General features: G+C 37.1%; 1 protein-coding gene across 2 annotated transcripts; it reads left to right on the top strand.

The window, feature by feature from the left end:
- The first annotated feature begins 7,426 nt into the window (after positions 1-7,426).
- tdh (L-threonine dehydrogenase) lies at positions 7,427-11,863 on the top strand. Of its 2 annotated transcripts, none has more exons than XM_028440051.1 (9): positions 7,427-7,615; positions 9,407-9,605; positions 9,792-9,834; positions 9,949-10,019; positions 10,448-10,597; positions 10,699-10,871; positions 10,965-11,055; positions 11,313-11,582; positions 11,678-11,863. In XM_028440051.1, exons 2-9 carry the CDS (start codon positions 9,419-9,421, stop codon positions 11,815-11,817), a joined length of 1,125 nt encoding a protein of 374 aa, XP_028295852.1. In that variant the 5' UTR covers positions 7,427-7,615; positions 9,407-9,418; the 3' UTR covers positions 11,818-11,863. The 2 variants fall into 2 exon arrangements, with proteins under 2 accessions (XP_028295852.1, XP_028295853.1); XM_028440052.1 differs by lacking the exon at positions 7,427-7,615 and adding an exon at positions 8,600-8,737.
- The last annotated feature ends 8,086 nt before the right edge of the window (positions 11,864-19,949 follow it).

Genomic DNA, 19,949 nt, shown 5'->3' with positions numbered 1-19,949 from the left:
TTAAGTGTTTTTACTCAATGAGGCAATAAGAAACAGCTTTTAATATCCATCCATCTTCAAACCCGCTAATTCCCGTTTATCAGGGTTGCGGGGGTCTGCCGGTGCCAATTTCCGGCTCTCATTGGGCGCTGCTTTTATTCTCATTAAAGGATATTATATTTATATGTATCTTAACCTAATATTAGATTTTTCAAACTTGGGGTCAGGAAATATCTAGTAATTGGTATAAAAATAAAAACATGGGTAAAAACTGATTGAAATTCTATTTTTCAAATACATATTACACAATAAATATCAAATAACTAACAAGTAGTTCAAATAAGATGTAGTATAAAAATACTGAGGTGGTGGTGCACTAATCCTGGCTACCCTGTATTTGTAACACACTTTAATAAACATGATCAAAGACTAATTCTCAAAAGAAAAAATGTCTCTGGACATTTGTGATAATAAAATAGGGTCACGACCCGAAAAAGGTTGGGAACCTCTGCTAATATGTTGAGGTTTCATTTATTCACACCCACTTTTTTCTGGAAATTTACTTTGAATTTTGTATCAAAGCAATCTGTACGTGCCTCTGAGGAAGACTGATGGCAGTCGAAACATGTCAGGAGAATTTCAAAGTAAATTCCCTGAAAAAAGCTGTCTGAATAAATGAAACCTTAACATATTTGAATTTGAAATTTATTTTGGCAGTCTTCAGAAAAACAGAACAAAAAACACTCAATTGTCTAAATAATTTTACATACAGTGGCGGTAAAAAGTCAAATGCCAGGTTTTTGTGATGTAAAAAAATGACACCAAGATAAATATTTTCACAACTTTTTCCACCTTTAATGTCACCTATAACCTGTACAATGCAATAGAAAAATCAAACTGAAACCTTTAAAAGGAAAAACTTAACATGCACAACTAATACTGTGTTGCAGCACCTTTGGCTTTTATTACAGCACTCAGTCTTTTTGGGTAAGAGTCTATCAGTGTGGCACATCTTGATGAGGCAATATTTGCCCACTCTTCTTTACAAAACCGCTCCATATCTGTCCGATTACGAGGGCATCTCCTGTGCACAGCCCAGATCACCTCACAGATGTTCAATGGGATTCAGGTCTAGACTCTAGCTGGGCCATTCCATAACCTCAATCTTATTCTGGTGAAGCCATTCTTTTGTTGATTTGGCTGTGTGCTTAGGGTCAGGTCGTGTTGAAAGATAAAGTTCATCTTCAGCTTTCTGACAGAAGCCTGAAGGTTTTGTGCCAACACTGCCTGGTCTTTGGAACTGTTTCCTAATTCCCTCCATCCTGACTAAGGCCCCAGTTCCAGCTGAAGAAAAACGGCCCCAATGCATGATGCCGCCACCACCATGCTTCACTGTAGGTATGGTGTTCTTTTGGTGATGAGCAGTGTTGTTTTTGCGCCATAGCACATTTTCCCGCATGCGTTTGGGAGACTTCAAATGTGTGTTTGCAACATGAAGCTGGGCTTGGATGTTTTTCTTTGTAAGTTAAGGCTTCCGTCTTGCCACCCTACCCCATAGCCCAGACATATGAAGAAGACGGGAGATTGTTGTCACATGTACTACACACCAGTACTTAACAGAAATTCCTGCAGCTCCTTCAATGTTGCTGTTTACCTCTTCACTGTGTTTCATGTTATATTTAATTCCAAGAAATTTCTTTTGTATTCACCTCCCTGAAAGGTTTGAGTTTGTTTTTCAATTGCATTGTACAGGTTATAGGTCACATTAAAGGTGGAAAACGTTGTGAAATTATTTATCTTGGTGTCTTTTTTTACATCACAAAAACCTGGCATTTGAACAGGGGTGTGTAGACTTTTTATATCCACTGTACATACATACACTTGAATGTACATGACATGTACATAATATTTAGAATTATACTATTTAAATTTCATCAAATATATTTTAAATAAAAAATATAGTGCGGCAATATTTACATTAATTATATTATTATTTATCACAATATATACCTTTTATTATGTTTTATTAATTATTAAAACATTTTATACCATATTATACAGTATATTATTTCTGTCCTAGGTAAAATTGTTACTCTTCTTTCTTATACTTACTAATGATATATGATTTAAAAAGCTTTTTAAACTGGTTCGTGTTGGTGCTTTGTTTTATTTTATCCTTTAGGCAGTTCCATTATTATTATTTTTGCAAAAAAGTAGACAAAATGGACTTGCTGGAATGTATCTTATCATATTGAGGATTCCGTTCTCCAATAACAGGTGGTGAGTAACTTTTCTATAACCTGATCCCTGAATAGCTGTCCAAAGTAAACATTCCCCCCCTCCTAAAACTAATGACGAAACAGTCATATGATGATTGAAGGTAAAAAATAACCAGGGATCAGCTGCTTCCCTAAGGCATGTAATGACGACCACAGTGTTTACAGTAAAGCTGCAGTGATCACTTTTATGTGTTTGCAAAGCCTTCTGATGCCTCGGGAATATATTTTAACAGCGTTTGTTTAAGTCACGTGTCAAACTCATGGCCCGGGAGCCAAATCCGGACCTTTGGAGTATCCAATTCGGCCCGCAGGAGAAAGTTAAAATGACAGAGAAAACATGAATCATTGCATAACAATAGTTTCAGGTGCTCACAGTTTTCCCGGTGCTTTGATCGCATGATTGCAGTCATTTTTAATGTTAAACAGTAAAAAAAAACCCTCTAAATTCTTACATCATTAAATTTTCCTCAAATTACAACATATTTTCTTTAATTAAATAGAAATCTAGGAAAGTTAAAGGGAATATTCTGTTTGCAAACTAGAGCAAAATGACATTGAAATCTGTGGCCCACTTGAGATCCAACTTCTCCGCATTTGGCCCCTGAACTGATATGAGTTTGAAACCCCTGGTCTAAGGGTTTATTTGACTTCAGGCTGTGAATACATTTTAAATCATTTTAAAATGTTCCCAGCATGTGATGACAAATGTGAATTTACTTCTAAAGACAGATGAAGTTTATTCTTACTGATTTATTAGAAGTGAAGGTGTTGAGGGGTAGGGTGTGTTATCTCTCCACCACTCACCTTCCAGCCAAGATATCAAACCCTCCCTTTGCTCGCTCCACTTGTATAAATGGACCTCAAATTCAAACAGCAGGTGTTCCACACACACACACACACACACACATCATACGTCACTCCACAGGCTTTGCTGGTTTCAAACTACAGCTTCACCTCTCCCTGCTGTGACGGGTCACAAAAACTTGCAGAGCTGCATTTGTGCTTGTTATTTATTAGTTATATAAGCAGTAATCACCTCAGGCTGTGCCCTGATTTCATTTTACTTTCATTTATGTGGAAACCAGATAAGGTTATTGGTAACCGATAGGCTACATTTGGTGGACGAAAACTAATGTCAAATATTCCGAATCAGAATCCTTTTATTGTCATTGTACAAAGTACAAAGAAATTATAGCCTGGACAGACAGTTATCATTAAAAAACAACATAAAGTATGGTAAAAGTCTGTCAGAGTAAAAGATTCATCAGTATAAAAGTTAATCAGAATAAAAGTGCATTGATATGAAAAGTTCATCGGTACAAAAGTGCATGGTATAGAATATTAAAAACACACAAGTTCAGACAGTATTAAGTCCTGCACTCCCATCCTAATAGAACACATGCGTATGTCTGGCTTTATATTTCAACTGTATTCCTTTTTCTCTCTTATTTATATTTGTTCTATTTTTTTTTCTAGATACTCAGCATTTTGGCTCTTCTAAATTTCCAAGACTTTTTTGGAATTGAGTGTTAAATAAATCAATGCAACTTTGAAAATACAAAAAAAAACACACATTTTTAAAGACTTTTTTTTTTTTTTTTTTTAAACACAAAAAACTGCAACAAAGCTGTTGTAATTGGCAGCCAGTGAAAAGATAACGAAGAGCCTGGAAGTAACATCTACAAAGGCCCTGCAGGAGATGATTCCAACTCATTAAAAACCCAAACTGAACAGTATTCAGGGTCTTCACATGAACCACTTTATGTGAGGCAGAGGCAACGTCTTAAAACTTAACTGCACCACCATAACTATCCACAAATGCAGCACCCTGTTTTGTTCAAAGCCTCCATTGAAGAGTGCTGACTGACTGGCTGTTTAAAATCATTCACTATGATGACGATTCAAAATACATGTGTCTGTTGTAAGTTTGGTTTTGTATTGTTTTAGTTATTGGAGTTTTAATTATAAGCTGTGGTACAGGTGCTGGTCATAAAATTAGAATATCATGAAAAAGTTGATTTATTTCAGTAATTCTTTACAAAAAGTGAAACTTGTATAATGTATGCATTCATTTCACACAGACTGACATATTTCAAGTGTTTATTTCTTTTAATGTTGATGACGCGGAGAGCAAAGGCCTTTAAATGGTCTCTCAGTTTAGTTCTATAGGCTACACAATCATGAGGAAGACTGCTGACCTGACAGTTTGTCCAAAAGACGACCATTGACACCTTGCACAAGGAGGGCAAGACACAAAAGGTCATGGCTAAAGAGGCTGGCTGTTCACAGCGCTCTGTGTCCAGGCACATTAATAGAGAGGTGAAGGGAAGGAAAAGATGTGGTAGAAAAAAGTGTACAAGCAATAGGGATAACCATGCCCTGGAGAGGATTGTGAAACAAAACCCATTCAAAAATGTGCGGGAGATTCACAAAGAGTGGACTGCAGCTGGAGTTAGTGCTTCAAGAACCACCACGCACAGACGTATGCAAAACATGGGCTTCAGCTGTCGCATTCCTTGTGTAAAGCCACTCTTGTACAAGAGACAGCGTCAGAAGCGTCTCGCCTGGGCTAAAGACAAAAAGGACTGGACTGCTGCTGAGTGGTCCAAAGTTATGTTCTCTGAAGAAAGTACTTTTTTAATGTCCTTTGGAAATCAAGGTCCCAGAATCTGGAGGAAGAGAAGAGAGGAGAGGAAGAGAATCCACGTTGCTTGAGGTCGAGTGTAAAGTTTCCACAGTCATTGATGGTTTGGGGTCCCATGTCATGTGCTGGTGTTGGTCCACTGTGTTTCCTTAGCTCCAAGGTTAACGCATCCGTCTACCAGGAAGTTTTAGAGCACCTCATGCTACTTGCTGCTGACCAACTTTATGGAGATGCAGATTTCATTTTCCAACGGGACTTGGCACCTGCACACAGTGCCAAAGCTACCAGTACCTGGTTTAAGGACCATGGTATCCCTGTTCTTGTTTGGCCAGCAAACTGGCCTGACCTTAACGTCATAGAAAAATCTATGGGCTATTGTGAAGAGGAAGATGCGAGATGCCAGATCCAACAATGCAGAAGAGCTGAAGGTCACTATCAGAACAACCTGGGCTCTACTAACACCTGAGCAGTGCCACAGACTGATGGACTCCATGCCTCACCGTATTGCTGCAGTAATTCAGGCAAAAGGACCCCCAAAGTATTGAGTGCTGTACATGCTCGTACTTTTCATGTTCATACTTTTCAGTTGGCCAACATTTCTAGAAATCTTTTTTTTTTTTTGTATCGTCTTAAGTATGATTCTAATTTTCTGAGTAACTCAATTTGGGATTTTCATTAGTTGTCAGTTATAATCATCAAAATTAAAAGAAATAATAAACATTTGGAATATATTAGTCTGTGTGTATTGAATGAATATAATATACAAATTTCACTTTTTGAATGGAATTACTGAAATAAATAAAAATGTTCACGATATTTTAATTCTATGACCAGCACCTGTGTATTTAATGGTCTTTTTCAAGCATTGAGTGTAGAAGGTTTGTTCTAGTTTACGTTACTGGAAACATGAGATATCTCATCCTAAAACTAGTAGGAAACCTTATCACTTTACAGCAGAAATGTCAAAGTTTCAGCCTAAATCAAACCCATCAGAGGGCCCAGTTCCACCAGTGTTTTTCAAGCTTGGGATCGTGACCCCATGTGGGGTCGAATTGAATTCGAATGGGGTCACCTGAAATGTCTGATCATCAATTTCAAAAATACTGATTCAAATTATGATTTAAAAAAGCTTAACTATTTATTCTATACGTTCTCATAATTATGACTTTCTATCTCATAATAATGACTTTCTATCTCATTATAATGACTTCCTATCTCATTATGACATGATTTCTCATATATATGACTTTCTTTCTCATAATTATGACTTTTATCTCATAATTATGAATTTTTTTCTCATAGTTATGACTTTCTTATAATTATGACTTTTTATCTCATAGTTATGAATTTCTTTCTCATAATTATGACTTTCTCATAATTATGACTTTCTCATAATTATAACTTTATCCCATCACTATGACATTCTTTCTCATAATTATGACTTTCTATCTCCTAATTATGGCTTTCTTTCTTGTAAATATTTATTTATTTATTTATTTATTTATTCAGTTTATTTCTGACATGGTTACATTCACTTTTTTTTTTTTTTTTTTTTACATTTTTTTTTTTTCTTTTTTGTACATGCCGAAAAATATGACTTTCTATCTCATCATTATGACATTTTTTCTCATAATTAAGACTACTAACTCATAATTATGAATTTATTTCTCATAATTATGAATTTATTTCTCATAATTATGAATTTATTTCTCATAATTATGACTTTAGTTTCTATCTCATCATTATGACTTTCTTTCTCATAATTATGACTTTCTATCTCATCATTATGACATTTTTCCTCATCATTATGACATTTTTCCTCATCATTATGACTACTAACTCATAATTATGACTTGATTAACTCGTGATTTTGACTTGCCATTGTAATTTTTTTTTTATTTTTCTAGTGGCAGAAATGGACTTCCATACATTTTACAGCATGCCTGTCAAAAGAAAAGTTGTTTTCAAAATAAAAGACAAGTCCAACATGAGAGACATTAAGTATTCAATCATTTATTACCAGCTGTCTACAACCCACTTTTGGAACCCGACCCACCAGTTGAGAATCTCTGGTTGTTTAGAATCATGCGTTGTGTTTTGACTTGAAAAGAAATAATAGTTTAAACATATTTTTAATCAGAAATGATTCCTTATCAATTACTAGACATTTCAGGAGACCCCATTTAAATTTCAGCCTCCTCCACATGGGGTCACGACCCCAAGGTTGAAAAACACTGCATTACGTGATCGTTTATGTCCCCGGTCCCCCCATGAAGTCTAAAAGCTGCCACTGGATCACATGGCGTTGTGGATGTGGACGTGCGTAGTCTATGTTTATTAGATCTTCAAAAAAATAAAAAAAATAAAAAAAAAATCTACCCGGAGCTATGAGCGCGAGGAGACACCCTGCCGCTGGGGTGGGCGTGGCCTACGGAGAAGGCGGACCGCACCTCCGCCGCTCCACCAATCACAGCGAGAGCCGGCTTCCTCCTGTGAGCAGATGGCCGCTGATATATTATGGGCTGTAGACGCAGCTGATGCAACACTGGGCTGAGATAACACACGCGTACGCAGTCACACGCGCGCGCGCATCACGTCAGAGCTCGAGGACCAGCTGAGGAGGAAGCTGCATCTGTGACACGCGCACAGCGAGGCGGACAAGACTGCGTTTTAAGAAGCTGATTAAAGATAAACCCGCAGATTAACTGAACTGGTGAGTGACCATCTATCAACTTTATTTACATTAGTCACTTTAAAAAGGAGAATAAGGAGTATTTTGGTATAATTTATCTTCACGTAGACTGCTGTGGACACGTGGTTAATTCATTGTCTGGGTGGGAATATGGTTTTATCAATGAGTCATCAATAGTAGTTTTTTTTTTTTTTTTTTTTCTTCTTTATTCCTGGAGCTGTAGTTTTTCATTTTTATATATTTTTATTTATTTATTTTAAATCTACTGTATTAATCTTTAAGGGAAAATGTGGATGTTGGAAGGTTAAAGACACGAAGCAATACATTAAAAAGGTTAAGAGAAAAGTTGCATTATGCGGAAAAGATATGCACTGTATATAACGTGAAATATATACACGTTAAAAATATCGATAAATCGACTTTATTAATATGCATGGGGAACATTCATTTGGATGTCGGAAGTTAAAGACAAGAAGGAATAAATTCAAAAGGTGAAAAGTGAAAGAAAGGGAAAAGTTGCTTATGCAGAAAATAATTATATGTATAAGCTGAAATGTACAATAAAAAAAAACCCCAAAACAAATAGTGTTTAAAGCTAATACTTTGTGTTTAGATGATGAAGCCTCTGCATTAGTAAATAATGTAGCCTATAATAGTGCATTATGTAGGTTAATGCACTCTTCTTTGTTGCACCGCTTTGTATTTTAATAGTGATCATGAATGTTCATTATTAGCCAAACCCTGCATTACTGAAGCTTTCTTTGTCAATGGAGACATAAAGGGAGGGGAATGGGTTTGGGGGGGGGCATGTCTGAGTCCCTGTTGCGCAACTTGTGACGTGAAGCAGTGATGGTGGAGAGAGAGGAGCAGGGATTTCATAGATCTACCCCTGTAAATGAACTCTAAATCACCAGCTTGTCGTCTTTCATGCGCTATAACATCGTATAAGAGTTTGAAACTTGAGTAAAATTCGCCTAAATGTGAAAAATCTCCTGATAACCGAATGATCTTAGTAGTGTTTTCCTCTCTACGCCCTCTCTCAGTGATTGGCTGATGGTTGAAGGCAGAGCAGTATAAATACTCTCACGTTCCTCTCTTCGTTCCTTTTTTTAGAAGCGCGCCGTGCCTTGTCTCTGTCTCTCGGTAAGTCGCTCCTTTTTTACATTTTGCTGCGTAAAAGTTGAGTTGAAAACAAAAGAAAAAAAGTTTTAGATTCAATTTTTCATGGATTAGATTCAAATCTGCAGCTTAAAAAAAAAAAAGCAAAAACGATTCATTCTTTTTGGAAAGATGTGTTTATGCAACAATAGGGTAAATTCTTCCAAACTGTGCGTTTTTAGGCTGTGATTAAAATAGTTGAGTGTGAGATGCGTCTCCAGAGCAGCCAAAGGAACATTTGCATTGAACTGCAGCCTACGTGTCATCAGTCACTAGTGCTGTGCACCATTTCCTCCTCAGGCAGCTTTCACATTATATAATTCAACTGAAGTTCATGTAGATTTACTTTAATGCTAAGTTTGTTCGACTCTTTCTAAAACACAGTATTTGGTCCTTCCAGCAAGTTAATTTTGTCTTCTTTTTTTAATAATATGTTACGGTTTCATTTATTCAGACAAACTTTTTTCATGAAATTGATTTTGAAATAGACATTGATCTCCTGACATGTTTCGACTGCCAACACTGATGTGTCCCTATGGGGTTTTTGTAATTTGGTGATAACCTGTCAACCGTGTGGCCCTTGGCTGAGGCTACAAAAAAAGATAATATTTGAGTTTTTTCCGCCTCGGGCTGAACACAGTGTTATTCCTGCAGGTATCAGCAAGCATGCCTGTCATCAGAGCCCTCACCAAGGTGGCCCAGCAGGCCTTGCTCAGTAGCCCAGGGTGCGGTTGCCAGCCTCTAACAGTGGCCGTACGGAGCATCAGTTTCTCGCCTCGTCAGGTGACGTCTGATGCCAGCTTCCACTCTGTGTCCTTCTCAGAGACGGACCACCCTAAAGTGCTTATTACAGGTATGTAACGTCTGGATCTAGGGTTCAAACGCTTAACGTGTGAGTGTGACAGGTTTGTGTAGAGTCCCTCCGTATTTGTTTGTCGTGAAGTTCTTTCTTTAGTTACCGAAATGTCCATGGAAACCCACTGATTGTTGGCCAGTGCCTGCATGTCCTCATGTGACATTCTGTATTTTTGTTCCTCAGGCGGCCTGGGACAACTGGGGGTCGGACTCGCCAAAATGCTGAGGTAAGAGTCCCGAGTACAAACTTACTTTGCAGCAGTAGGTTTTCACTGATTTTTAAAAAAAAAAAAAAAAAGTGTTTGTGTTAATAACAATATTTTTCTCTTCTTTTCATACAGAAAGAGGTTTGGAAAGAACAATGTGATTTTGTCCGATATCAGGAAACCCCCAAGCAACGTTTACCACAGTGGTAAGTGACCCTAAATGCTGTCTTTGTGTTTTGAGTTCTGCAACATTTGTGTGTGCTTTACTTGCTGCTCTTTGGGTTTTTTTTTTTTTTTTTGTTATCGGAACATTTTGACCCTTCTTTCCATTTTTACAAAATTTGTTTTGGACTGTTGTCAGTGGCAAATACCCGATGCTGAAATAGTCTGACGTCAGCTAACATTAGCTGTACATGAGCCTAAACAAACACACACGTGTTGGCCAATAAAGCCTGTCTGTGCTCTGTTGACTTTCTCTTCATTATTCATACTTTAAACACTCATCCCTTTCCGACAATTTAAAGTAGATGAGCATCAATCAATTCAATATGTGTATCAAAACGTACCATTTATTAACACTTTTGTCACCTGTGTGGTTGGTTTTAGACCTTTCTCTATCGTCTGTCACCTTTAGGTCCTTTCATCTACTCGGACATCTTGGACTACAAGAATCTGCGTGAGATTGTGGTTAACAACCGTATCACTTGGTTGGTTCACTACAGTGCCCTTCTCAGTGCTGTGGGGGAGGCCAACGTGGCCCTGGCCCGTTCAGTTAACATCACAGGTGGGTAGAGTTAAATGGTCGTTGAATCGACAATGGCGTGAATGGAACTGTTTTTCGTTTTTCATCAATGTTTGCGTGACTGTTACGATAATGGTTTCCAGGACTTCACAACATCCTGGATATTGCAGCAGAGCACGGCTTGCGTCTGTTTGTTCCGAGCACCATCGGAGCCTTCGGCCCCACTTCTCCCCGCAACCCTACGCCAGATCTGTGTGTGCAGAGACCTCGTACCATCTATGGTGTTTCCAAAGTCCATGCTGAGCTAATGGGAGAGGTAAGGACCCCTTTGTTTACTCAGTCAGCCAAAAAATAATAATCACAATAGTGATTTTAGGCAAATAATAATGTTTTTCTTTGTGTTGGGCAGTATTACCACCATCGTTACGGCCTGGATTTCCGCTGTCTCCGCTATCCAGGAATAATCTCTGCTGACTCAATGCCTGGCGGTGGCACAACAGGTATGAGACGTGACATTGACTCCGGTCGTAGCAAAAGTATGTTGCATAACAGACTTGCAATGACAACATAACATTTCACTTTTAGACTGGCAGATAACTGGATACACTAGCTCCCATTGGCCCAAGCAGCTAACACACCCACTTTCACATACACATTTAGTGCTTGGGCTGTTACCAACTTGTTGTTCCAGTAACTGTGGTGGTGTTTGCAACTTTATCAACAATTAATTCAGAGAAATCTCTCCGTCTCCGTCCAGACTACGCAGTCCAGATTTTCCACGATGCGATCAAAAGTGGCAAGTTTGAGTGCAACCTGAGACCAGACACGCGGCTGCCCATGATGTACATCGACGACTGTCTGCGTGCAACGCTGGAAGTGATGGAGGCGCCCGTCGACACGCTCAGCATGAGGACGTACAACATCAACGCCATGAGTTTTACGCCCGAGGAGCTGAGCCAAGAGCTCCAGAAACAGATGCCAGAGCTGGAGGTCACGTACGACGTTGATCCTGTACGACAGGCAATCGGTAAGCAGAACAAACGCAAAGATTTCCTGGTATAAGAAATAAGGAACCTCAAATTAATCAAACCAAATGCTCTTTGGTTTTTTTTTTTTTTGCAGCCGATAGCTGGCCAATGAACTTTGACGACTCCAACGCGCGAAATGACTGGGGCTGGAAACACGACTACGACCTGCCGGAGCTTGTCCAGACGATGCTCAACTTCTTCGGCGCAGAAACGCGCATGGCTCGTGCTAACTGAGCGCACAATGCGTCACAAGTGTATATTTCGTTTTGTACATAATGTACAGACTGAACAAAGAGAATAGAGAAATATGGCTTGTACATAGTAGTTCTCTCACTTCTCTGTAAAATCAGAAAAGGGCTCTGCTTGCCTGGCATAAGGCTTCCACATCTCCAGATTGTAAAGGTCAATGCGGGCCTGACAATCGTCCTCGCTCCTATCATTAACAAAGACTATGCTTTTTTTCCATTGGGAGATATGGGTGAAAAGCAGTTGTTGGGTGTTCGAATCATCTGGGATTGGAAGGGAAACAATATAACTCATATGTTGACAAATGGCCTATGATATTCCAATGATTTCAGGTTAAAACCATGTGGATGTTCACCGTAAGTGCAGATTAGGCCCCTTTTTTAGGAGGTTGGTGTTTTTTTTTTTTTTTTTTATATATATAAATATCGTCAAAATCCTGATATGGTGAAAGCTTTTCTGCTAAATTCAATCAAATGGAGTACAAACATATTTTGGTGCACTTTTAAAACAAATTCCTGACAAAGCTGTTACAGTGCGTCTGTATTCGGGCAATGCGGTGCAAAAGTCCTTAATTCCTTCTAACTTTATTTATTCTGTTGGTGTCTAATATGTGAGTGCTTTGAGTTAAAGCATTTCTACTGCTTTTTGTTTCTATTTGCTTCTGTTCACTTTTATGTCTATTTCTTCACCAGCTCGGAGCGTTCTGACTTTAGAGGGCAATGTGACAATGTTTAGTCACATTTAACCACTGCTGGTGGTGTCTGTTACAGTACATTGCAGATGAGGTTTTTATAAATAAGTCTTAGCAAGTTGTTTCTGTTTGTTTTTTTTTTTTTTCAATCTCATTAAAAGCTTTGAGAATAAACTTTTTTTTCCACACTTGACTGTTTGTTACCTTTGTTACTTATCGTATCAGTCACGCCTAAGGTCACTTCAGCCTTCGCCTAACATTAGAGTGTAGAATGTCCTCACTATGTGAGAAGTCATGGCTCCAGTCCATGTTTAACACAGATTTAAATCGTAGAATGAATCAAAGTGAACATTTGTGCTTGTTTGTTTTAGGTTTATCAGATTTTCTTTACAACTCATTTCTAGATTAAAAACAATTATGATTTTAAAAAGTTTTTAAAACCGTGTGTCAAACTTGTTTTGGTGCAGGGCAAAAACAGCAAACTTGTGGTGGAAGATTGTAGGTGAAAAAACCAAAAATTTCAAACAATAATGTGCATAGTTTTGCAATTATTTAAGTTGATGACAATATCGTTATAAAAGCAATGAAGTGGCAGTTATTAATTCTGGCAGATGACCAATTTTTATTTAATTTTGTGGAATAATTTGTGTTATTTCAACAATTTTGAGATTAGAAATCAATGCCATGATGTGATATAAGAATGGGGGAGAACAGTGAACCCTGCAAATATTAAGGGGTTTGATTACATTTGTCAAACCAGGGCTGGATTTGGTCCCCGAGCATAAGTTGACAAGACAAACATTAACATTTAGGCTCTAGGGTTTAATATATTTGCAATCAAACGTACATAACTCCAATTCGAATTTTACTAAATACATTGAAGTGCTTGTTCTAATGTGACCATGGGCAGCTGTGGCTTTTGTCTGGATTATAGTCTAATCTTTAAAGGGTTTTAAGCACTTTGAGTTTTAATTTCAATTAGACTCCATCTGCTTAATCCAAGTTACCAACAATATGTGAACGTGATCAAAGCCGATAAATGCTATACCATGCACAATGCTGGCATATACTGTATATTTTGTAAGCCTTGCTTGTCCCTGTTTTAAATTAACTCTCCTGCAGTGCCATAAATGTAAAAAAAAAAAAAAAATCTAGCCCATCAACAAGCTGTAGTCTTCATCTAATGTGTTCATGATGTGCAATCTTGCCTCGTGCTTGACTAAACACTCGATAGCCCGTCTGTAATTCTGCATTGTCAGTGGTTCGTGTAGGTGACCTTCTTTTGTTCTGTCTGTACTGCAGTAATGTAGCAAAGGGAAGCACAAAAAGGACACAGGATAGCTGTGTTTGCAGTGAGGTGCATTTCTAATGGACAAAAGTTAGAAAGTACAGGCTTGGTTGTGACTGTGAAAGGGAAGAGATAATTATGGCGTGTCGGTGAAAACAAGAACATCCTGTTATAGGAATAGTTTTAAAGCCTATAGTATGTGCACACATGCATTTGGGTCTTTACTGCCATAGAGAAAACCTTACAAATGTGCACATGAAAAGTTTTTGTTAAGCAGAGGTGACAAGCTGTACTAGTAGCAGTAGTTTTTTCTAGTATCTGTTACTTTATTTTTAAGATAGTTACTTTTAAGACTTTCGAAGATGACGTCATGACATGAAAAGACACAAAGTTTTGGTAATTTGAGCTTTTTTCTGTTAGGTAGGTCCCTTAGTTTTATGGTTAGTATTTTCAAGTTTTTAAAAACTAGTGCAGTGCCCGTAGGAAGTATGTATTGCTATAGAAACGTGGGAGGCTAAGTAGCTTTTTCATGGATGACCAAACAAGGTTGTGTTTGGAAAGTGGGACGTCAGGGACGTTGGGTTTGTTGTGAAATGTGTAGAGTAATAACTATTGTGTTTTCATGTAATTTGGCTTTTAGCAACGACACTGTAGGGAGTTAAACCACATCTATTCCGATTCCAGTTTGTTGTCCTTGCGGATTCGGATCTCCTCAGACCAGAACAGACTCGGTTTCGGACTTGTTTGGTGTTATTAATCAACAACAGTCAGTTTAGATGCACATGGAATTTGTAAAGCATTTATGAAATAATTTATTAACGGTATCATTGCAGTCCGAACAAATCCGACGTCGCACACCCTTGAACCAAGCAGCAGCCATGTTGAAAGTCTCATGGCAGTCTGATCTCGACCCGCAGAGATATTTGAGGAGCACACACACACACACACACACACACACAACACACACACCCAAGACAGACAAACAGAGATTCCTTGCTTTATAGATGCTTTACAGATAGGTAGATGTTTAAACTCAAAGCTGTCATGGGTTTAATTGAGCATTTGCATTGTTTTTTCTTTAAACATTTTATTTACAAATTGTATCTATAATGAGTGCTTATTTCTCCAGGTGTTCATAAAGGGTAACAGAATTTATTCATTTCAATGTACCAGTTTTCTTACAGTATTTATTTCAATGAGAAGATGTTTTACATTTAGAAATCAAATGATCAGCTCCTTGTAATTAGTGAAAGGTGACATTTACTTGTGATTTAAAGCAATACAAATTATGTTTCAGATTTATTGATTTATTCATTATTATTGATCATTTAGGGGCCTATGGTGTCTGTTTATTTGATTTATTTAGGTATATTGAACATGAGTTGTTTAACGTGTATTATGTTTAATTTTAAAATATAATTATTAATGATTTCGACCTTGTGCATTTTGGGTCAAACTGACATTTTAGTGTTAATCTGATTGCCGTGTTTATATCTGATTTGTCTCTTCGCTTACGTACATGGTTGTGTTGTCTTGAGATGTAGATTAGGTTGAAATCAGATGTTCTGAAACTGTTTGTCCTTGTCCTGAAAACGGCAGCCAACAAGTTGACCTGAATAGATTTAGTGAGTATAAAGACACATATTTATAGTATTACACACAAAAAGAAAGCATGAATAATAATCCGAAGACTTTTGCCACCTCTGTTGTTAAGTAAGAAACATCTCAGGCCCAGAGACATGAGAGAGTCGTGGAGGAAACACAAAAGCATGTGGTGAAGCCTGTTCCCTCAGCATTCTTGCCTCTTATGTAAGACGTCTCCATATGTGCTTGTATAGACTTACTGACCCACCTCAAGCAGCCAATCAGAAGGCTTAGTCAGCAACCAGGACCTTGGCGAGTTTTTTTTCTCGTCATCGTGTAATTAGATTCTCACGCTGTGCAGCAGATTATGTGTGGCTGAGGCAGAGAGAGGGAGAAGGACAAGTTGGAAAGTGGTTTGAGAGGGTGGGAGGAGCTCGGCAAACCGCCAAGGACTTCAAAACACAACACAGTGTTACCACATAAGTCCTGCTGCCATGGCTCCAACAGCCTCCTATAGGTTCCACTCTACACAGACTTGTTGAGGCCTGTGCTGTTGCAATGCTCACATTGTAAAGAAATGCACAGGGATATAGAACATACTGTGAAATTAACAGTAGAGAATTATTAGAACTCATATTACAAGTAATTTAATGTGTAAGTGTGACCTGTATAAGTGACATTCAGAGGTGAAAGTAACTGATTACAAGTAGGGATGTCCCGATACAACTTTTTTCACTTCCGATCCTATACCGATATCAATCCGATACGATATCATCAATACTTTTATTACTTATTTTGTAGCGTGGAATGCTAGAAAAGGCTTAATCAAGTGATGTTACTCAAACAGAGAACAATAGTCAGTAGCAGTAGGTATGAGAAAAACTGATCTATTTATTATTAACCAATTGGTTACATACATTTCAACATAATAGCTACAGTATTCTACAATTGAATAAATATAATATAGTATATATATCTGAGATTTTTGCTTTTATGGGTACTTGTACATTTTTGGAGCATATTTCTAAATCAGTCATTTTACTTGTACTCAAGTAAGTTTTAAAAGAAGGAAAGTAATTCATTACATTTCTACACTTAACCGTTACTGAGTAAATTATTATTTTTTAGTTTCCGTTGTTAGCTATATATACTTTGAGCCTGAGAATTTTTTTTATTTTGAAATTGAATTATTTGGTGTTATTTTATTTAAAAAAAAAAAACAATCATCTTTTATTTCATGCCAATACCTTTTAGGAAAATAAAGTAAGTGAATTGTGCAAGATTTAATCTCTTCCTTTTTAAGTTTATATAAGAGATGTTTACTGTTTGCAAGGAAACCGTGGCAAGATTTATGACCAAAAATAAACACGGGGATGAAAGTAACTAGTAACTTTTACTTTGAATACTAGTTAATTGAGCTTACTTTACTTGAGTATTTTATGTTTGACTTACTTGTACTTGTACTCAGGTACAATTTCAATCAAGTAACAGTACTTCTAGTTGTGTAGGATATGTCAGTACTCTTTACACCTCTGTGGCACTGGAATCTTTTTGGAGGTTACATGTTTTAAATTGCTAGTATATTACACACTGCATGAACATGAACTGCTGGAGGCTAAACAGGATATTAAAAATAAATTCAACATTGCTCTGTTTGAGTAAGTTTAGCATTTTCTGATCAGGTTATGGTTTCCAAGTTTAGCGTTTAGAATTAGTTACGCTTTTACTTTACTTTAGACTTTGTTTTAGTTCAGGGGCAAAATACGGAACAGTTTGATTTGAAGCGGGACGCAGGTTTAAGGTGGGACAACAACACATTTCAACAATAAAATGGCCTGATACTTTGGACTTCCACCTTTAAATGATTAGTAAAGTATGTAAGGCACGGACAATACCCAAGCATTAATTGACAGATTTCAGTAGATTTCAGGATCCTCACCTAAATTTACTTGATTTCGAGATGATTTTTATTTCATTTGGGGGGAAATTGTGGAATAATTTGAGTAAAAGACTTTAAAACTGGAGTAATGTGCTCTGAACTCTTTGTTCTGGTTAAGACACAAGCTGCGGCGTTCTGAACCAGCTGTAGATGTTTGATGCTCTTTTCCTGTCAGAAGACCATTACAATAGTCCAGTCTGCTGGAGAGTCATTAAACCTTTCACTCTGGAGATGTTCTTAAGGTGGTGGAACCTGTTTTTGTGATAGATTTGATCTGACTGCTGAATGTCAGATCTGAGTCAATCAGAACACCAAGGTCTTTAGCTTTTAAAGATTGAGACTCAAGGTACTTGCTGATAGCAGTAATCTTTTCCTTGTTACCAAAGACAATCACCTCCATCTTATCATGATTCAGTTGAAGGAAGTTTTCACTCATCCAGCAGTTTACTTTTTCTAAGCAGTCACACAACACCTCAATGGGACCATAGTCATCTGGGTTCAGTGATAGATATAGTTGTGTGTCATCTGCGTAGCTCTGATAATCAACCTTACAGTTTTGTAAAATTTGTCCTAAAGGAAGCATATAAAGGCTAAACAGAAGAGGTCCAAGAACAGAGCCCTGAGGAATCCCACAGGACATTGATAATCTGTCAGATTCAAAGTTTCCAATGCTTGCAAAATAACTTGGCTCCTCCAAGTAGGACTTAAACCATTGCATTACTTTTCCATTTAGTCCAACCCATGTTTGCAATCTGTGCAACAACATTGTATGATCTACAGTGTCAAATACAGCACTTAGATCCAATGGAATGAGAACAGATACTTGTCAGTGTTTATCAGTGATCACTGATACGAGCAGTTTCTGTGCTGTGATGAGAACGAAAGCCTGACTTAAATCTATCAAATATTTTGTTGAATGTTAAAAATTGATTCTTGGCAAATATTGTAAAGTTTCATTGAATTTGTGTATTTTGATTCTTCATGTTTTTTTCTCCTGTCATTTCAACTTTCTCCTGCGGCCCAAATTGGATGTCCTAAAGGGCCGCAATGGCCCCCCGAGCCTTTAGTTTGACACTTGCGCTTTAGCCCTTTAAACAAATAAAGCCTGTGTTCACTTGCGAACGAATTGTAATATTGTTGCACAGAAAAGAAAAGTATTTTTTTTCTTTCTTTTCTTTTTCTCTTTTTTTCCCCCTTTGTTTTTCCTTTTTCAAATTTTTTTTTTCTTAGAGTATTTGTTTAAGCATTTTAAGCCAGGGGATCACAGGTAAAAACCCCAATAAAAGCTTTTATTCTCTTAACTACAGTTCTCTCTGAATATATGTTTTTCTTCCTATAAATTCATTATTATTAAACTTTTTTTTTTATGCGTGTTGTTGGTCAAGCTCCAACTAGTTGAATAAATGTTTCACTGAGATGTAAATTTTCCACAGTCAGCTGATCGTTTCAATATGCTAGAGGTGCATTTAAATTAAAACCACACATTCATAGGTAACATCATTATAACTTTCTTGGCTACCAAGGACTGATATTCAGGCTAGACAGGTCTGACTTTGTTTCGTAATCTCTAATGGAAATGTCTTTAAACACAGTTTGAGGATTACATAAGCTTTAAGTGTATCCCTAAATTCATTTGGATAAATTGTATATTTGATGTTTGTCTTTAGTTTATGCTTTAAACCATAAGGGAAAAAAATAATTAAAGCATCAAAAAGCCCATTTCTGACAATTAAAAAGGGAGACCTGCATTCCTTTTTTGGACCCAATTTTAAATACATCCCTGAGGAAAAATTGAGCTCAATATGCATGATTTATTTAAAAGTTTTGTGAGAAACTGACAAAATGTGCTGTTATTTTTTTTTTTTTTTTTTTTTGTTGCTAAAAACCTGTTGGGTTTCATATCTTGCAAAGGAGGGCGTTAGTGATAGGTCCAATAATAATTGTAGAAAAATAACGTTGAATAAAACAGGACCATGCATACATTTATGAATATTAGTGAAACATATTCAACATTAATCTGTTGCACTTATCTGGAGTCTGAAAGCCTTTCCACATTTTCTCATTCCTGGTTGTTAATTTGTGTTTCTATGGTGACTTTTGTTGTGTAATGGTTGGAAATGTGACAATCTGTTGCATCAATATGTCAGCTGTGGCTGTTTACTTTGTGGTCTTTGAAAGAGCCATACCATTCATAAGTTATGTTCTGTGATCGTTTAATGTTGTTGTTATTATTACAAGTAGAAAAAAAGGCTGCCAATCAGAGTTAGACTTTTGTGAATTACATTTGGCTTTTGTTATCATGCTGTGGTAAAAAAAAAAAAAAAAAAAAATCCAAACATTTCTGAGCAGAAGTTATTGGACTCTATGATTTAAGGTGGAGTATGATTTTTACATTGGGGTGGGTACCGATACTGAACTAAGCTGAGCATAAATAAATGTGCAAAAAAAAAACAAAGAAAAAAACAAAACAATTGTGACCTTGACTCACGACATTTAACACAAAGGGAACTTTATTTTGAAGCTTTGTCAATCAAAGACCTTAACAACGCTTAAAACTGAAAATGAATGAGACAAAATCTGCAAATGTGACTTATATGTGTATGTATAAACGTTAACAA

This window comes from Gouania willdenowi, chromosome 24 (genome assembly GCF_900634775.1).
Source record: "Gouania willdenowi chromosome 24, fGouWil2.1, whole genome shotgun sequence".
Classification (NCBI taxonomy): Eukaryota; Metazoa; Chordata; class Actinopteri; order Blenniiformes; family Gobiesocidae; genus Gouania; species Gouania willdenowi.
Note: the sequence above shows the minus strand (reverse complement) of the source record. Positions and strands in the feature narration are given on the sequence as shown.

What these genes read in the sequence shown, in the direction of transcription:
- tdh (XM_028440051.1), top strand. Translation starts at nt 9,419, where the DNA reads ATGCCTGTCATCAGAGCCCTCACCAAGGTGGCCCAGCAGGCCTTGCTC. An exon ending in CCGTTCAGTTAACATCACAG is followed by an intron (nt 10,598 to 10,698) that starts GTGGGTAGAGTT and finishes AATGGTTTCCAG; the next exon opens with GACTTCACAACATCCTGGAT. An exon ending in GCCTGGCGGTGGCACAACAG is followed by an intron (nt 11,056 to 11,312) that starts GTATGAGACGTG and finishes GTCTCCGTCCAG; the next exon opens with ACTACGCAGTCCAGATTTTC.